Genomic DNA, 18,110 nt, shown 5'->3' on the forward strand with positions numbered 1-18,110 from the left:
ACAACCATTTTTAAATATTATTTTAATGATCTATAAGCATCTGTGAAATAATTATAAACAAATATATTAAAAATAAATACATATTAACTTAGTTGATGTATTTGTTTCTCATTCTAATTAAGTGAACTGAGCAGTATAGTGTCATACGATTTTTTATCCTATCAGTGAGAGTATATATATGTATATAAATCATATAATTTTTCCTTTAAAGATTAAAAAAAGATTTTATGCTCTTTTATACAAAATAATTATGTAAAAGTACACTGACAGTACAGTACATATCAACTTCCTGTTTCTCATTTCTCGCCATAAATTTGTCGCCTTGCCACGGCCAAACCGTTCGAGATATCAAAAATCCGCTCACAATTTTGCATCCCCAATGTCTTGAGATCATGCTGACCGAGTTTGGTGACAATCCCATGGAAATCCTGGGAGGAGTATATCAAATTCCAGAGCATGCACTTTTTAGACTGCCCTAAATATCTCACTTCCTGTTAGGTGGAGCCCATGACATAGAGTACAAAAGTTGTTTGGCTCAGTGAGATCTATATGTGTACCGAGTTTCATATGAATACGTGCAAGTATGTGTGCGCAGTACATCAAGATTTCTGACTGTGTTCCAGGGGGCACTGTAGAGGCGTTTTTTCACTTGTTTTTGCATGCAGCCCTTAAAAACTCATCTTTGTCATGTTTTTGCTGTAAAGGAAACACTGATTCAGGGTGTATTTTAACTTTAAAGTGATAGTTCACCCAAAAATTAAAATTACCCCATGATTTACTCACCCTCAAGCCATACTAAGTGCATATGACTTCTTTTAGACAATCAGCGTTGTATTTTATATATATATATAAAAAAAAATATCCTGGCTCTTCCAAGCTTTATAATGGCAATGAATGGCTATTTACTTTTTGAAGTCCAATAAAGTGCATCCATCCATCATAAAAAGTGCTTCAAGGGGGCTCCAGGGGGCCTTGTGAAACAAATCGATGCATTTGTGTAAGAAAAATATCCATATTTAAAACTTTATAAACCGCAATCTCTAATCTAACTGTTGTAAGCACATTCACGAGAGTGATGTTCCAGCAGATGGCGTAGGATGTAGAGGCAGCACAAGCTTAGAAGTACATAATGAGAAAACAACAACATTTTGTAAGGAAAAATGTTGGAGGATTTCGATATAAGCCAAATTGGACTGTTTTTTTCTTTGCTGTAAACAAAACTTAATTCTCACGAGTAATTCGTTGGAACGCCACTCTCTCATGAACGCGCATATGACAGTTAGCAGAAGCTAAATTACGGTTTATAAAGGATAAGAATATGGATATAGTTTCTTTTATTCACAAATGCATCGTTTAACCCTCTGGAGCCATGTGGAGCACTTTTTATGATGGATTGATCCACTACATTTTGCTTCAAAATTTTGACCATCATTCACTGCCATTATAAAGCTTGAAAGACGTTTAAAAGCCAGAACATGTTTTAATATAACTCCAATTATGTTCATCTGAAAGAAAAAAAATCATGTACACCTAAAATGGATTAAAGGTGCGTAAATCGTAGGGTAATTTTCATGTCTGGGTGAACTATCCCTGTGTTTCATTCGCTAAATTCAGTTTACACATAAAAGAATGATTCACTTACTGGAAGAGAATGAGCACAATGAGCATGAAGACTGCCATGATGATGAAGGGCATCCCAGGGAAGGTAGGCAAGGTCAGGGGGTACAGCCCGTTAAAGATCGTTGCAGCAATAAGGATGCAGGTTGCTTCCACTGAGGCCGAGAAAGAGAACATGGCACCTGAGGACATCAACATCAACAAGTCAATAAAGACGTGACACGATTATCTAGCTATCTATCATAATTATTGTTATTACTATAGTATATACTTACAAAATCTGTAACAAGGACACTGTAAATTAAAATGTAACCGACTAATGAATAATTTTTAATATTAGTGGAGCTCAACAATTACCCATAAAATTAAAAATATGTGTCTGATAAAGATATCTCAAACACTGTGGATAAAACTAGTGCCGTTTTATTAATATGCCGCGGATGCACCTAAAATTCATAACCCTATGATTTTATCTGAATGAAAGAATAATAGCTGTGGAACCTGAGGTCTGTGCAGTAGATCGTTGGCATGAATAATGGTTTGATCCACTTTGATAAAATATCTCTCTGAGCTACGCTGAACTTCGTGACTGCTCTGACTAACTGGAGCAGAATGAGTCGCGGAGAGTAGGGGCAGCCCGTAAGTGCCTGGAACATGCAATACTTATTGATCTTCACCAGAGCTGGGAGTCGTGTGAGTGCCCTAGAATGACTGGAAACTGCAATAGAGTCAGTGACACATGCAATCTGAGACACAATCCGAGGAAACGGCTGTCAAAGTGGAGAGAGGCGGCTTGCGTGGTGAAAACAGTGTATTTGTGGATGGGAATGGCCTGTCATCATGTCCTTTCACAGTGGTATCACTCTTGCATCAACAGGAAAATAAATAAAAGTAATGGGGAGAAAGATGTTTGTGTCTACAAACTAAATGGGTATTTCTTTCTGGTTTGGCTTACAGCTGCATGCTGTGTGAGTGGAAACAAGCCAATATGAATATGAAAGTGCATTCAAGATGTTGTTTGTTGTTGCTCTGTTCCTCTTGCATTGTTTTCCACTTAGTGGAGTTTGATAATTCTATGATTTTTTTTTTTTTTTGAGAAAGCCGAAAGTGTTCCCGGTTAATTATGCATACTGCGACGCCTCTCATTAAGGATTTGTGAAAGGACAATGGAGATTAAATCTTGGGCTTTTAGCTACGTTATCAGGCAGAAACAAATGTCAAAGAAAGTAAAGATTTAGAAGAAAAGCATGACTCAAATCTATTTGTCACATGAAGGTCAAAACACTTTGCAGTTTCCTCAGGATATTTCAGCTCATTTGTGTGGTTGTAGATCAAACAGGGAGAAGAAAGCAATGCTGTGATGTACACATTACGCAATGCAATACTCTCTAATAAAAACACACAGGGATGGTTTCAGATACTACGGTACTGCATGATTACTACTGTATATTCATGGTATTTCCACTAAGATTTAGAACAACTGAAGTCAAAAGTTTACTCTAAGTTCACCTGCCAGAATCTGCAAATTGTTAATTATTTTATCAAAATAAGAGGGATCATACAAACTCGTTTTTTTTTTTTTTTTTTTTTAGTACTGACCTGCATAAGATATTTCACATAAAAGATACAGTATAGTCCACAAGAGAAAATAATAGTTTAATTTATAAATTCAAACTCGTTCAAAAGTTTACATACCCTTGATTTTTAATACTGTGTTGCTAACTGAAATGATGCACAGTTTTTTTTTTTTTGTGATAGTTGCTCATGAGTCCCTTGTTTGTGCTGAACAGTTAAACTGCCCACTGTCCTTCAGAAAAGTCCTTCAGGTCTCACAAATTATTTGTTTTTTTTTTTCAGCATTTTTCTGTATTTGGACCCTTTTAAATACTAGCTGTATGATTTTGAGATCCATCTCTTTACACTGAGGGCAACTGAGGGACTCATATGCAACTATAACAGATGGTTCAAACACTCACTGATGCTTCAGAAGACAAAACGATGCATTAAAAGCCGGGGGTGTAAACTTTTGAACAGAATGAAGATGTTAACATTTTTCTTATTTTACCTAAAAAAATCTTTTTTTTTTTCATTTAGTACTGCCTTTCAGAAGCCACAGAAGATACTTACATGTTTCCCAGAAGACAAAATAAGTTAAATTTACCCTGATCTTCCAATTCAAAAAGTTAAAAAAGAGCAGAAGAGACTTCTTTAAAAAAAACTTTAAAAACTTACTTTTCAAAAACTTTTGAATGGTGGTATGTGTGTGAATATATATGGCATTTCCCTTATGAAAATCAACCTAATATTGTAGAACTGCTTTGTTTTTAACTTTTTTAAGAGCTTTATTATGATTTTTATTACTTTAGTGTTATAAAAATGTCACAGTTCAAATACAATTCTTGTAGTAGATAATAGTAGATTTGTGGTTTTACTGCAAATACAATTGGTTCATAAAAAGCTATGCAACAAAAATATGATTTACTTTAGGTATTTATTAAAATAAAAATAAAAAAATAAATAAAAAAAGATTTTACTATGCTGCCATGTCATGTCCACAAACATGTGCTATTACCACCCTATCCTAAAACCATATTTATTTATTTTACTTTTTTTAGATTTATTATGATTTTTATTACTATAGTTTTACTATAAATATCATGGTTAAAATATGGTCATAAAACAATTTTGGGTTATTTTGGTTTTACTATAAAGACCATAGGTATTTTTCCCAAAACAATTCAATGTAGATATTCAGAAATAGATATAGTGGTAAAATGAATAGTAAAATTGTGTGTTTTGTTAAAAAAACATTAATTTACTATTATATCTATCCAAAAAGTCATGATTTTACCTTGCTAAAAATCTTATTACTGCGATATATATCTAAAAGTCACAATTTTACCATAGTATTTATAAGATTTATAAGATTTATAAAAATTGACCATGGTGTTACTATTGTAAAACTGCAAAAAACCAAGGTTTTAGGCAGATTTATTGTCATTTTATTACAGTAAGTTTAACTGTAAATACCATAGTTGAAATATGGTAGTAACATTTTCAAATATGCTATATCTCAAAGTAAAGCAATAGTAAATATCTGTTTTTTGTGGTCTACAAACACTGTTGGTTCATTTCTAACTTTTCAAAACCAATGTCCAAAACAATGGGAGTTCATCATTTTAGTACGGTATGTTTTTGTTTGTGGTTTTTCTCTCTTTCTCTCACTGAAATGTGAATTTTTAACTCAGTACCTTGTTCATCAGCTCCCACAATGGCAGAAGACAAAGAACGAATCACTGCTTGGTTGATACCAGATGGAGCGCCGACTACAGCAACTATAAAACAACAGGACAGACCACACAAACTTAAATACCAGTAAACAAAATAATATATTAATATATAGACTTGCATACACTGTATTAAACACAGCTTAAGAAACATTACTTGAAGTTAAACAATTAACTAATCTCTGTGGTGAGACCAGAGGAATGCTAAGTTCTAAAGTGTAAGTGAATCTAAATGGAATATTCAATCATTCATGAGCTTAATCTATATGTATGAAATTCTGAGAGGTAACTGTGATTACAAAGTATGGGCTTCTCCTAATGGCTCAGAATGTAAAGTCACTCGTTCGTCGCAGCAGCCTGATCACGCGTGATCAAGAAAAGCAGATCCTCAAGAGAACAAAAGGTTTTCTGTATTTGCATTGATGCTCATGCGGCGGGGTGTATCTGTGTGCACACGTGTCTGTGTGTGTGTGTGTGTGTGTGTGTGTGCAGAACTGGCACACATGCGCTGTACTTTCAGAATGGAGGTTATGACTCCCGTGTGCCGCCGATGTGCCCCTCATTATCGCAGCCAACAGAAAAGACCAGCATGCAAATTCCAGCCTCCCTGGCACTGATTATTCATCAGCGCCGCCACTCATCTCCCTTTAAAAGGCTTTCGTCCGCCACATCGATTAGAATAACAATTTCCGCAACCATTTATTTAATTAACAGTATTAACGGCGATCCGGCTGTCTCTCCCTGAGAGTGGCGGTCTATGAAAGCTGGCACAATGTTATCGTTACTTACCACTCTGAGAACTCCTCTTTAGAGGTGGAGCCCCCCTGGAACAAGGCAAGGAGTTGAGACAGCAGTGAAGAATGAATGTGAACCATAAAAAGTCTGGTCAGGTAGACTGTTTTTCCAAAACATTTGACTGTCTTGTTAAAACAGTCAGCTCAAGTGAGGACTGTCGGGCCTCGAGTGGGAAACATTTGCTTTGTGCATGCCACATGCTGACAAAAGAAATCTACATTGTTTTAAGGAAGAGAGATCTGCTTTGATATTCTCGCTGACAGATTTGAAATAGGGTCAGTTGTGCTGGTTCTCACCATCTTGAAGTGTAAAACCTTCCCACGTTATACTTTATGTCACCAAGATAAGATCCAAATTAATTTTAATTTAGAAATCAACAGTAGTTTATCATAGAACATGTGTATTCAAATCTCTGTATGTATATAAATTGCATTTTTAATGAATATTTGACTAAATTAATAGGTCTGGACAATATAAATCACATCATTGACCCTACCACATCATTAACTTGACATAATGATTTTCTTGATCATTCTTCATGCGCGATAACTTTGCAAGGAGTTCATTATGTCAATACATCATTCATAAAAATCATATTAGGTGATGGGAGCTTACCAAGGAAGACCATCCATGTGTTGCTTGAGAAGGCGAGTAGGACGTAAGAGGTAGTTCTGAACAAAGCGCTGAGTTTTGCTAATGTCATCTCCTTCATACACCTCATCAGCAGAGGAAATAGACCCAGCAGACCAAACCCCTGCCAGAGAGGAGCACAGCAGGTTAGAGCTAAAAAACCCGTGCCAAGATTGAAAAAAAAAAAAAAAAACTGCCATCATGGTTGAAGTTCAGTCCATTATCACTTTTGTACTTAAAAAAAAAGAGAAAAAGAGCTCTAAAAAAGATAATAAATTATAAGAATTATAAGTCAAAATGTTTCCAGAATAAAGTCGAAGTGTTCTGAGAATTGTTTTGAGAATAAAGTTGAAATGTTTTGAGAATAAAGTCAAAATATTAAATACTAAGTATTAATTTCTAAGTATAAATTTTGAGAGTATATTTTAGCCTTTTGCGCATACAAATGGTCAGGTTTGCGATCACAAAGTTTCATCTTACAAAATCTGTCAGTTTTATAGTGAAATACAAACAATATGTCTATTACAATAATGTGTTTTTCACACTCTTTAATGTGGCATGACAGATCACTGTATTTGCCTCCGTTTTAATGATGTAAATGCAGTTCCCTTCCGAGGGAACTCTCACCGCGTCCCCTAGCGGTCGCTGTTGGGGAACGCCGCAGCGTGACTCATGTCTGAAGAATGCATATGAAAAAACTACATGAAATGGCCGACGACAGCATACGTCACTGTATAAAGAGGCGCTGGTGCAAACACACATCCTCTTCGTCGTCTTCAGCTTCTCTTTGTCTAGGAGTGCATGTATTCTCTCACCAGAGGCTTGCGTGTGACGTGTGTGGTAATCTGATACCCGCACTTTCATGTATGTGTGTTGGCTTTCTGACTGCTTCCCATTTGGGGTTTTTGAGCAGTTCTCTTTAAGCTCTTGCCTAGATGGCGCTGTCTCCCCCTGCTAGGGTTTTAAGTAGACAGCCCACTCTGTTGGTCTGGGCTGCTTTTAGGAGGACTAACCAGAGGTCTTTCACTGATCTGTTAGTTTTCCCAGGCTCATTGGCTCCATTACTGAACCGGATTTTAACTCCTTAAACAGGTTTTGTTTAAGTTTGAGTTAAGTGCAGGTCACTTATGGGTGAGTACGATCCATTGTTTCTTTTTAATAGAAGAAAAGGAACTTAATACTGTCTCAGGCCTGTGTGTTGTGTTTTTGCTTTCAGAGAAAAGTATGACGAGTGTATGGTGGATGCTCCCCATCTGATCCTACGGATTATGGTTACGGCAGTGTTCGTCCTCTCCACGACACAGGTTGTGCGGAAAACCACCCATTCAGCATATGTTAGACATAGGACTTATGTCCTCTTCAAGGTAAGCTCCCTAAGTTTCTTTCTTAGGATTGCCCTTGGCATGTTTAACGCTGTCTTTTGCAGGCCTTTTTCTGAGAATCCCTCTTCCAGACCCTCTCTGTGGACTCCAGATCCTGGGGAGATATATATATCTATATGGTACTGACCCATCCAGGTAAGTGGGTAACAGTTCAGGCCATTGGCCGTGGGGGATAACGTTCTGACAGCCGTCACCACATCCTGATAGGGGCAATTATTTTCTGAATTGATGCTTAGTGCTGGCTGTCATAGCATGCACTCCCCTCAGCATGGAAGCGTGGGTATAACCGTTCCCCAATAACCGTGTCTGAAGAATGCATATGAAAAAACTACATGAAATGGCCGGCGACAGCATATGACGTCACCCCGGCACGGCCGCCGCTGCTGGTGCATCACTACCAGGCGTCACTGTATAAAGAGGCTCCGGTGCAAACACACATCCGCTTCAACGTCTGAAGCTTCTCGTCCGAAGCATGGCAAGAAAGTGTAGGGGAAGCGGTGTCTCGTTCCCTTCTCAGGGAACCATGGTTACATACGCAACCTAGAGACGTTCCCTTCCGAGTCACGCTGCGGCATTCCCCAATAGCGACCCCTAGGGGACTCGTTCCCTTCTCAGGGAACCATGGTTACATACGTAACCTAGAGACGTTTTACAGTGAGTCATTTGTTTCATTAAATTAAGCTATACTGTTTGTTTTTTTTTTTCATTCCTTCTGATGTTCCTTCACACATTTTGTGCTATGAACTTGAAATAAAGAGGAAAACCGAATTTCTAATTTGTATTTTGTGATAAAACTGACAGAATTTAAAGGCTGAGCTGTTATTTTAAAAGCAACAAAGCACAAAATTATTGCGATTGGGGTGGCTGGCATGCTACAAATAATGAATGGAAGATGTTAAATATTATTTCCAAACATTTACTGTATTATACTGTGAATAAAACAGCTTGTGAATAGTCACTTATATACCTCAGAAAAGACAACAATATAACTTATGTTAACGAGTTGGAGTCCACTTCAACCTTTAGGATGTTTTATTGTTGTTTTTAATTAAATACATGTGAGGAATGAAAGATTGTAGGTGAGCATGTTCTAGTGCACCCCCAAAACAAAATAAACACTTTGTAAAAGAGCATAATAGGACCCCTTTAAAGAGTGTGAAAAACAAATTATTGCAAGACACATTGTTTGTATATCACTATAAAACTGACACATTTGAAAAGCTGGGACTTTATAGCTGTTTTATTATAAAAGTACCAAGAGCACAAAGCTTATTGCTAGTATTGGGTGGCTGGTGCACTACAAATAGGCTTAATGAATGCAGTCGAAGACATGAAATATTATATAATAACAATTATATTATATAAGTACAAATGGTTTGTGCTAATAATCCTACATATATTCAAATAAATTCCATTGGCCTGGCAACTTCCCCGATCAACTACTGGCAACTACTCCCAATCTGGACTATTTGTATGCGCATGGCTAACATTACTCTCAAACTATTAGAACTTTAATTGCTATGATTTAATTCTTGTAATTTCAACTTTATTCTCGTAATTTCTTCTTTATTCTCTAAATATTTTGACTTTTTTATTTTATTTGTGTATGTAAGTGGTTTGTGGTTAAGAATAAAAAAATTATTCTGATTGACAACTGAAAACATACATCTGTGCGTAAAACGCAAAACTGTGACATTCCATTCAATGATGTGCTTCACTCAACAGCACTAAAACCAGCAGTGCTTAGTTGCTACTTACTTGCCAGCAACCTGCCAAAATAAAAGCTTGCTGATTTAAGGTTTGAAAATGTTAAAAATTCATATATTTAAAAACTATTACTAAACTATTTACTAAATTACTGTACACTCTTAAAAATAGCGGTGCTGTAAAAGGTTCTTCACAGTGATGCCATAGAAGAACCATTTTTGGTTCCACAAAGCATTTAGTCAAAGGTTTTTTTAAAGAACCATCTCTTTCTTACTTTATAAAATCTGAAGAACCTTCTTTTGAACCTGAAACAGAAAGGTTCTTCAGATGTTAAAGGTGCTTTATGGAACCATTTAGACAAAAAAAGGTTATTCTATGGCATTGTGAAGCACCTTTATTTTTAAGAGTGTAACACTTTTATTTTAAAATATAATAGTATTATCACACTTTATAAAAAAAAATAAAATAAAGGTCAATAATACTATTATTACTATCATTAATTATTTTACTTTTTATAGTTATATTTAATGGGTCACACTATGTACAGTGGTTGACACACTATTTTCCTGTTTAATAATGTAAAGCTGCTTTAACACAATCTGTATTGTTAAAAGCACTATAAAAATAAAGGTAATTTGACTTGACTTGACTCGTGCATTCTTAATATTTTCTATGTGGTTGCCCAAGTGAGATTTGTCTCCGCTTCCTCCCACAGTGTAAATTTATGGTATTTTTCATCCATTTTATCATCTATAAATCTAATCATTTGGTTAGTACTAAGATCTATGTATAATTCAAAATGGTTAAAATGATGCTGATGTTGAATAATGTAATATAACAGCTGTGTAATCTCAGAAATGCATAAGCACAGCAGTAGAATACATAAGCACTACACAGTCCTGTGGTTCAGCTTGTATGAAAACAAAGCCCATAAATATTTAGATTCTCTCAGACGCGTCTAAACCTAACCAGTGAATTAATTAACCTTCAGGGCTTGTGCCTGATGAAACAGTGTCAAAAACTGTCAGGCTGCCTCACTCAGAACGTCTGAGAGCACTTGAAAGCGAACTCACCTGCATCCACATTTTGCGTGCGAACACGCGTGAGAGGTGCACGCCGTGACTCATTTGCCCTGACTGCTCATGCAAACAGCTCTGATTTAATTACCCCCCCTGCCCAGCGAGGGCCCGGTGTCAACAGACTTGGCCACCGCCTCTGATTCGCAGCAGAAAACATAATGGGAATGCATAAACATTCCACGGCAAAGGTCAGCGGTCTGTGTTTTTACTTTCATCAACTCATTAGAGCCTGGAGTGTTTAATAATTCCTCACCAACTCCACGCCACCCTAATTACAAGTCAATTCCAGCCCCGCAGCCATTTATAAAAACCATGAGCGTGGAGCCGTGCGCTCACTACAGCCAGACATGCCAAGATTTTGATGCCTCAGATCTTTAGAAGCACAAGATCAGCTCCTCTCCACAATGCCTTTGTATTCAAAAAAGTTTCTTTGTCTGTCCTCTTTTCGCCTTTTTTCCTCAATTGACTCTTTCAATTGCGGTTAATTAAAACCTTTTGCTCTGTGTATTGGGTGGCGGCCCGCTAGCTGACATCCCCTACAGACAGAGTGTATAATAGGTTCTATCAGGATCGATGCCTTCGGCTTCCACACAAAAGGCAGCCGAGCGATTGGAGCCCCAGTGGTGTATCCTGATATAAATGGAGAGCCATCACCTCTCCAATCAGGAAGGGTGCTCCTTAACTGGCAGGCTTTGTTTAAGTGTCACTCTAAGACACAGCATCGACCTGCTTGGAGGAAGGGTTCCCCATGACAGACGGCGAAAACAAAGCAGACTTCAACCTGTTTCCCATCACTATTGCTGTATAGACAGACTCACACAGCAAAGCTATTCTGCTAATGCCACGGTGAAGGAACAAGAAAATGATTTTTTTTTTTTTTTGAAAGGGTAATCAATAGTAAAAGTCATAATTCTCATAGTTCATTCCAAAGAAACAAAACCACACCATACTGTATTGTATTGTTCAATATTATATGCTTCAAATGCAATCAAAAGTTTGATGGGTAAGATTTTTTTGTGTTTTTTAAAGTCATTTATTTGATATTTATTTTATTTTATTTAAGATAACTTTTTTTTATTTTAATATATTTAGAAATGTAATTTATTCCTGTGATACAAAGCTACATTTTCATCAGCTTTTACACCAGTCTTCAATGTCACATGATCCAAAGAAACAAAACCACACCATACTGTATTGTATTGTTCAATATTATATGCTTCAAATGCAATCAAAAGTTTGATGGGTAAGATTTTTTTGTGTTTTTTAAAGTCATTTATTTGATATTTATTTTATTTTATTTAAGATAACTTTTTTTTATTTTAATATATTTAGAAATGTAATTTATTCCTGTGATACAAAGCTACATTTTCATCAGCTTTTACACCAGTCTTCAATGTCACATGATCCTTCAGAAATCATTCTAATATGCTGATTTGGAACTCAGGAAATATTTTTTATTATTATTATCAATGTTGAAAACAGTTGTGCTCTTTATATTTTTGTGGAAACCATGATACTTTTTCTCTGCAGCCATGTAAAAGCCTTGACTACATTTCTGATTGATTTAAAGGAACACTCCACTTTTTTGGAAATAGGCTCATTCTCCAACTCCCCCCGAGTTAATAAGTTGAGTTTTACCGTTTTGAATCCATTCAGCCGTTCTCCTGTTCTGGCGATATCACTTTTAGCATAGCTTAGCATAGATCATTGAATCCTATGAGGCCAATATAGCATCACGTTCAAAAATGACCAACGAGTTTCGATATTTGTCCTATTTAAAACATGACTCTTCTGTAGTTATATTGTGCACTAAAACCGGCGGAAAATGTAAAGCTACGTTTTTCTAGGCCGATAAGATTAGGAACTACACTCCCATTTCCGGTGTAATAGTCAAGGAAGTTTGCTGCCCGTAATATGGACGCAACAGGTGCAGTAATATCACGCAACGCCTGAAATTAGTTCCCAGCTAGGTAACTGCCAATGTGACCGGCTTTTTGAAATTGTGACCGAACTTCAGGTGCTGCGTGATATTACTGCACCTGCTGCGTCCATTTTACGGCAGCAAACTTCCTTTGACTGAACAGCTGAATGGATTTCAAAACGGTAAAACTCAACTTATTAACTCGGGGGGAGTTGGATAATGAGCCTATTTCCAAAAAAAATGGAGTGTTCCTTTAAAGGGTTACTCCATCCCAAAAGTAAAATTTTGTTATTAATCACTTACCTCCATGTCTTTCCAAACTCGTAAAAGCTTTGTTCTTCTTCAGAACAAAATGTAAGATATTTTGAATGAAAACCAAGAGCTTTGTGGCTGTCCCATTGACTGCAAAATAAATAATAATGTCAAGGCCCCGAAGACGTTGTCAAAATACAGTAGTCCATCTGCCATCAGCGGTTCAACCATAATTTTACAAAGCTATGAGAATACTTTTTATACGCAAAGAAAACAAAAAATTATTTTTAAAAAATCCTTGCGAACAAAGAGTATTCTTGTACTTTTGTAAAATTATGGTTTTGTAAAATGATGGTTATTGGCAGATGCACTTTTGACTACATCAACGTAGTTCTGCCATGAAACTCTAGATGATGCAGGCTGATGGGTTGTTAACGTAACTGGTGAGATCACAGAGTTATACAACTTGGCACAAGCTGATTGGTTTGTGTTGCATACACAACCAATGAGCTTGCAGCTATTTTAATGGCTGGTAGCATTTCACAACGTGTTTTCAGAGTTCCTCTGAAACCCGCCACCTTCCCCAGCTCCACCTGTATAGATCTGCTACGGGTTATTTTATGCTATTACACCGTATAGTATATTCTTTGGCAATAGCAAGTTCTGTACTTGCTTGCAGCAGCAGCAATAATCTACAACTACAGCAATAACTATCAGCAGCAGAAATTCAGCAGCAGCAGCATAGCAGATCTTTTCCGCCAAAGACCAAATACATTAACACTGTCATATCCATTACCATGCTAAACTTTTCAGAGAGTTGTCATGACAGAAATACTTTTCTGGACCTTGGCAGTGTTATTTACTTGGCAGTCAATGGGACAGTCACAAAGCTCCTGGTTTTCATCCAAAATATCTTAAATTGTGTTCTGAAGATGAACAAATATTTTATGGGTTTGGAACGACATGGGGGTAAGTGATTAATGACAAAATGTTCATTTTGGGGTGAAGTAACCCTTTAATATATTTTTGCAAAATAAAAATTAATTACTTTATTATTTCCTTGCTGTCACACTCTAGCTGGGTTGAGGAGTGGAGATGGAGGAGGAGAACCAGAGTAAATGAATAAATAAAGTTTATTAAACAAAACACTGAAAATGAGTACAAACAAACAAAAACCGGGAGCAAGAAACGAGCACATGTAACGTTATCGACGGACAAGGGGTAGTGAGCAGACACAGACTTAAATACACAAAAACAAGGCGTGGTTTCAAACGAGATAACGAGGGGGAAATACAAATATGGGCAAGACTAAACCAAAAGGACTAAACCAAAAGGGGGAGAACAAGGATTAAACCATTTAAACTAGAAACAAGGGGGAAAAACACTGGGAAAACAGAACAGAAACAGACTAAAACCTGACACTTGCTTACTTCCTTACTTACTTCATTCCTTCTTTACTTGCTTCCTTTCTTCCTTATTTCCTGACTTTCTTCCTTACTTCCATCCTTCCTTCCTTACTTCCTTACTTTCTTTCTTACTTACTTCTTCATGCTGCGTTCAAGCCATGTCATAATTACAGTAATTCCGAGATGACAACATTTTGATGATGTTACATTTTACTCATAGCTTTCCATGTTCTCAGACTCAGAGTTAGCGCCCAAGTCAGGTGGCACAGCTGTCACTGGTCCAAGTCATAAGTCTCAGAACATTCCAAGTTTACAAGTTTTAATGGGCCTTTATCACACCTCCGCATTCAAAAAGTGGAAGTTTCAAATAGTATCGTAAAAAAAAAAAACTTCTGCTGCAGCCTTTATCAATGGCTGTGCCCATTGCACAAAAACACCAAACTCAGTTTACAATCCTTAATCGAGTATTGTGAAACCAAGGAAGATGGCTTTATGATTATCCAACACATATTTTTTTTTTAAATTTGACATTGAAGAGCATGTCAGTTAGCCAAAGCTTAAAATGTTAATTACGACAAAAAAATTTTGACTGATTAAATTAAAGGTTCAGTGGGAAACGTATATTCAACAATAATGCTCACGTTTTTTCATGCACTTACTTTACGATGCAATCCTCAATAATTATTTCAAATTAAAGTTGTTCAAATAAACAAATTTTCCACCGCATGGCCGATTATTTCAAAACAACATTGATCATCATAAATGAGTCACATCCTCAGTGATTGAGTGTGTTTACTGAATAGCATTGCACTTTATACAAAAACGGGAGGTAAATCATAATAAATACACTGCAAGAATAAACAAAATAATATTAAAAATAAACGTGAATCACTCCGATAATTAGTGCAACTAAATTAGTTTTCTTCACTAAACTGGCGTCTGTTTATTGACAATAATGCAACGCAACCTTTACACTACTAATCGGAGCCGAATGTGAAGACACATGGACTGTGATAAAGGCCCATTATGAGTTCAGGAGCATTTGAGGGCTTTAGCATTGATAGTTTTGCCACAGAAACACATAATTTAGCTCGGGTAGGATGTCACGTGTTGTCATCTCTGAATTACGACATGGTGTGTACTTACTTCCTTCCGTCCTTTCTACTTACATCCTTCCTTCCTTCCTTTCCTTGGCTGTGTTTCACTCCACTTTTAGACAATTCCCGCTGCCATTTTGAATTGTGTTTTACTTTCGTAAAGTGTAGGAGGGAAATTTATATGGACAGACCCTTGACCCTTCGATTTTGACCAAGTAAGCAAGTCTACTTCATATGCACAATTCAGGCCGCTCCATAGACCACAGTGCAACATGATTATTACATTGTCGCAGATTGCATTTAATTTATCCACACCCCAAACCACTCTATAACATATACATGATTTATATAAATGATTACTGTATTCAGCTGATAATATTATAATTAAATAAATTAAACTGCTACTAAAGACCTTGTGGACCGTGACAAGTTGGACCACAACAGTTGAGCAGATTGTGTTAACATTACAAGAAATATAATCGCAATGTGAAATAAAGTGTCACACTGGAAGATTTAATGCCACAGTAAATAATAATAGAATTAATTCAGCTTACCTGATAATTTAACTCACCTGACTATATGGTAATAGAAACCTTCAAATAAATAAATAAATGCATTTAAGACATAAAAAAAAAGTTTTGTGTAGTAAGTAAAAAAAAAACTACAATATAATATATCCTAAGATGTAAGTAAATCTTTGGTTATTTTTTCAGCACTATACTTTATCTAATAATTATGTTTAACACTGACATCACATAACAATCATTTGCAAATTTGAGACCTTTAGCAGACTTTTTATTCACAGTCATAAAGACTGAACATTGCTGACAGTGTCCACAATAACCTACATACTTATTTTTACAGCATGTGAATGTCTATGTCCTTTTGAGCCATATTACTGCAGCTTGTACAGAGCAGAATGAAGCTGACAGCATGAAGCTGAATGCGCTGATGCTGTATCTTGGTGTGAGTTGTGTCAGTCCCCTCACCCTATCGTTTCCTCTCTGACTACAGGCAAAAATCCCATAAATAATCATAAAGAATGTACATTTGGTGTGCAAGGGCACTGTGCATAGCTCAGCTGTGTGTGCTAGAAAAGAGACTCGAATGAAGAAGTCAAAAATGAGAAGGCAAAGACACACAGCTGTGTCCAGTCAATGGCCGTACTGCAGGGCCATTGAAAACTAAAGATTTAGTGGTATTTCAAGGACATTCACTCAGAGTTAACTGAGAGATGAGTCATCAGAGAAAGCATTACTGCATTAAACAAGAGCACTTACCAACAACAGCATCCTCACTGAGTTAAATACCCCAAACAGGGCAGTTGTGAACTCTCTTGGCTCGTACATCAAATACAACAGCAAGATCGACTGATCCCCTGGAGAGACAAATGCACATAAAAGCACATTATTATTAATGTCCCCTCTCTCTCCAACTCTTTATTGCTACGACTTTCAAAGATCAATGTTTTTCAAAGCAATAGAGAGTGTAATTCAAACAAGATGATTGAACAATTATGACGCTATAAAATAACGACAATTGTATTTGGCAAAATTAAATCACTAATCACTAATTTCTAATTTTAAGAATTTATGGAAACTAATGAGATGTAAAGACATCACCATCTCTCTCTCTCTCTCTCTCTCTCTCTCTCTCTCTCTCTCTCTCTCTCTCTCTCTCTCTCTCTCTCTCTCTCTCTCTCTCTCTCTCTCTCTCTCTCTCTCTCTCTCTCTCTCTCTCTTTGGCCTCAGGAGTGACAGTACTCAGATTGAGCACTTTAAAACCTCCCTGCAGTGCCTCACCAGTATAATCATCATAAACAGCCGACTTGACCAAGGGGCACATATTAGCTGCTCTGATATTTCAGCCATCTCAAAGTTTATGCTGTATTATTTCATCATTTCACATATATTTCATTTTGAACTCCTCTAACTAAAAGTTAACGTGTTAAAGTTATGCATGGCGTAAAGCATGAAATCAAAAAAGGCTCCAAGTCTCCAACAGATTTTTTGAGGATTTGTTGTACTGTATTTAATCAGTGTACTGTGTTAAATATTATTTATATTATAATGTATGATCATTTTGAATATTATTTAAGTGTTGTATTTATTTTGTATTTTATTGGTATTATTTTAATTATAATATAATCATATAAATATATATATAAATATAATTTAATACTACAATATACAAATACATAGTAAATAATAAATAGTAAAATAAAAATGAAATAGTAAATAAAAATGTAAACAATAATTAAAAATAAATTATAACAATTATGGTATTATTACTTGCCTAAAAAATAAATTGTAAAAAGTACACAAGCAAACATTTGTAAAAAAAAATAAAAAAAAATAAAGTATAGATAATTTTCATATTTTTATTTATAAAACACTGTATTAAACTATTTATTATTAACATTATGCTGAATTTAAATGTTTATGTATATATATATATATATATATATATATATATATATATATATATATAATTGTTTTTTAATAGTAGTAAAATAAAAATGTAAATTACAATAAAAATGTTTTATGGAACAGATTTTACAGTAGGTCAGTAACTATGAAGCTTTTTATCATTATATAATTACTTGCCTGAAAGAAGAGTAAAAAAAGGGTATATATTATGTTAGTATTTGTATTTATAATACAGTGTATTAAACCATTTATTAATAAAAAATATATTTATAATATAGTGTATGCTGGATTAGAATGTATATTCATATTTAAAATAATCAATTATTTAAATAAATATTTATTATTAAATATTTTTATTTTAAATTATTTAATAATTTAAAATATTACAATTACTATACATTACAGGACCTCTGCAGTATTTTAGGTGATTTTCATGAAAACATAAAAAATGAATCTTGAGATTCACCTCTGCATATATATATATATGTATGTGTGAGTTTGCACTGAC

The 18,110-nt window shown here is 35.5% G+C and overlaps 1 protein-coding gene across 1 annotated transcript in view; it reads right to left on the reverse strand.

The window, feature by feature from the left end:
* The window catches only part of LOC141296333 (proton-coupled folate transporter), a 54,019-nt gene that overhangs the window by 31,147 nt on the left and 4,762 nt on the right, over positions 1-18,110 (reverse strand). The window contains exons 3-6 of the mRNA XM_073827584.1: positions 16,454-16,551; positions 6,315-6,453; positions 4,869-4,952; positions 1,643-1,799 (exon numbers count right to left, since the gene is read on the reverse strand). Of these exons, the coding sequence (XP_073683685.1) occupies positions 1,643-1,799; positions 4,869-4,952; positions 6,315-6,453; positions 16,454-16,551 (478 nt within the window). The remainder of the gene's footprint in view (positions 1-1,642; positions 1,800-4,868; positions 4,953-6,314; positions 6,454-16,453; positions 16,552-18,110) is intronic.

Source organism: Garra rufa, chromosome 21, assembly GCF_049309525.1.
Source record: "Garra rufa chromosome 21, GarRuf1.0, whole genome shotgun sequence".
NCBI lineage: Eukaryota > Metazoa > Chordata > Actinopteri > Cypriniformes > Cyprinidae > Garra > Garra rufa.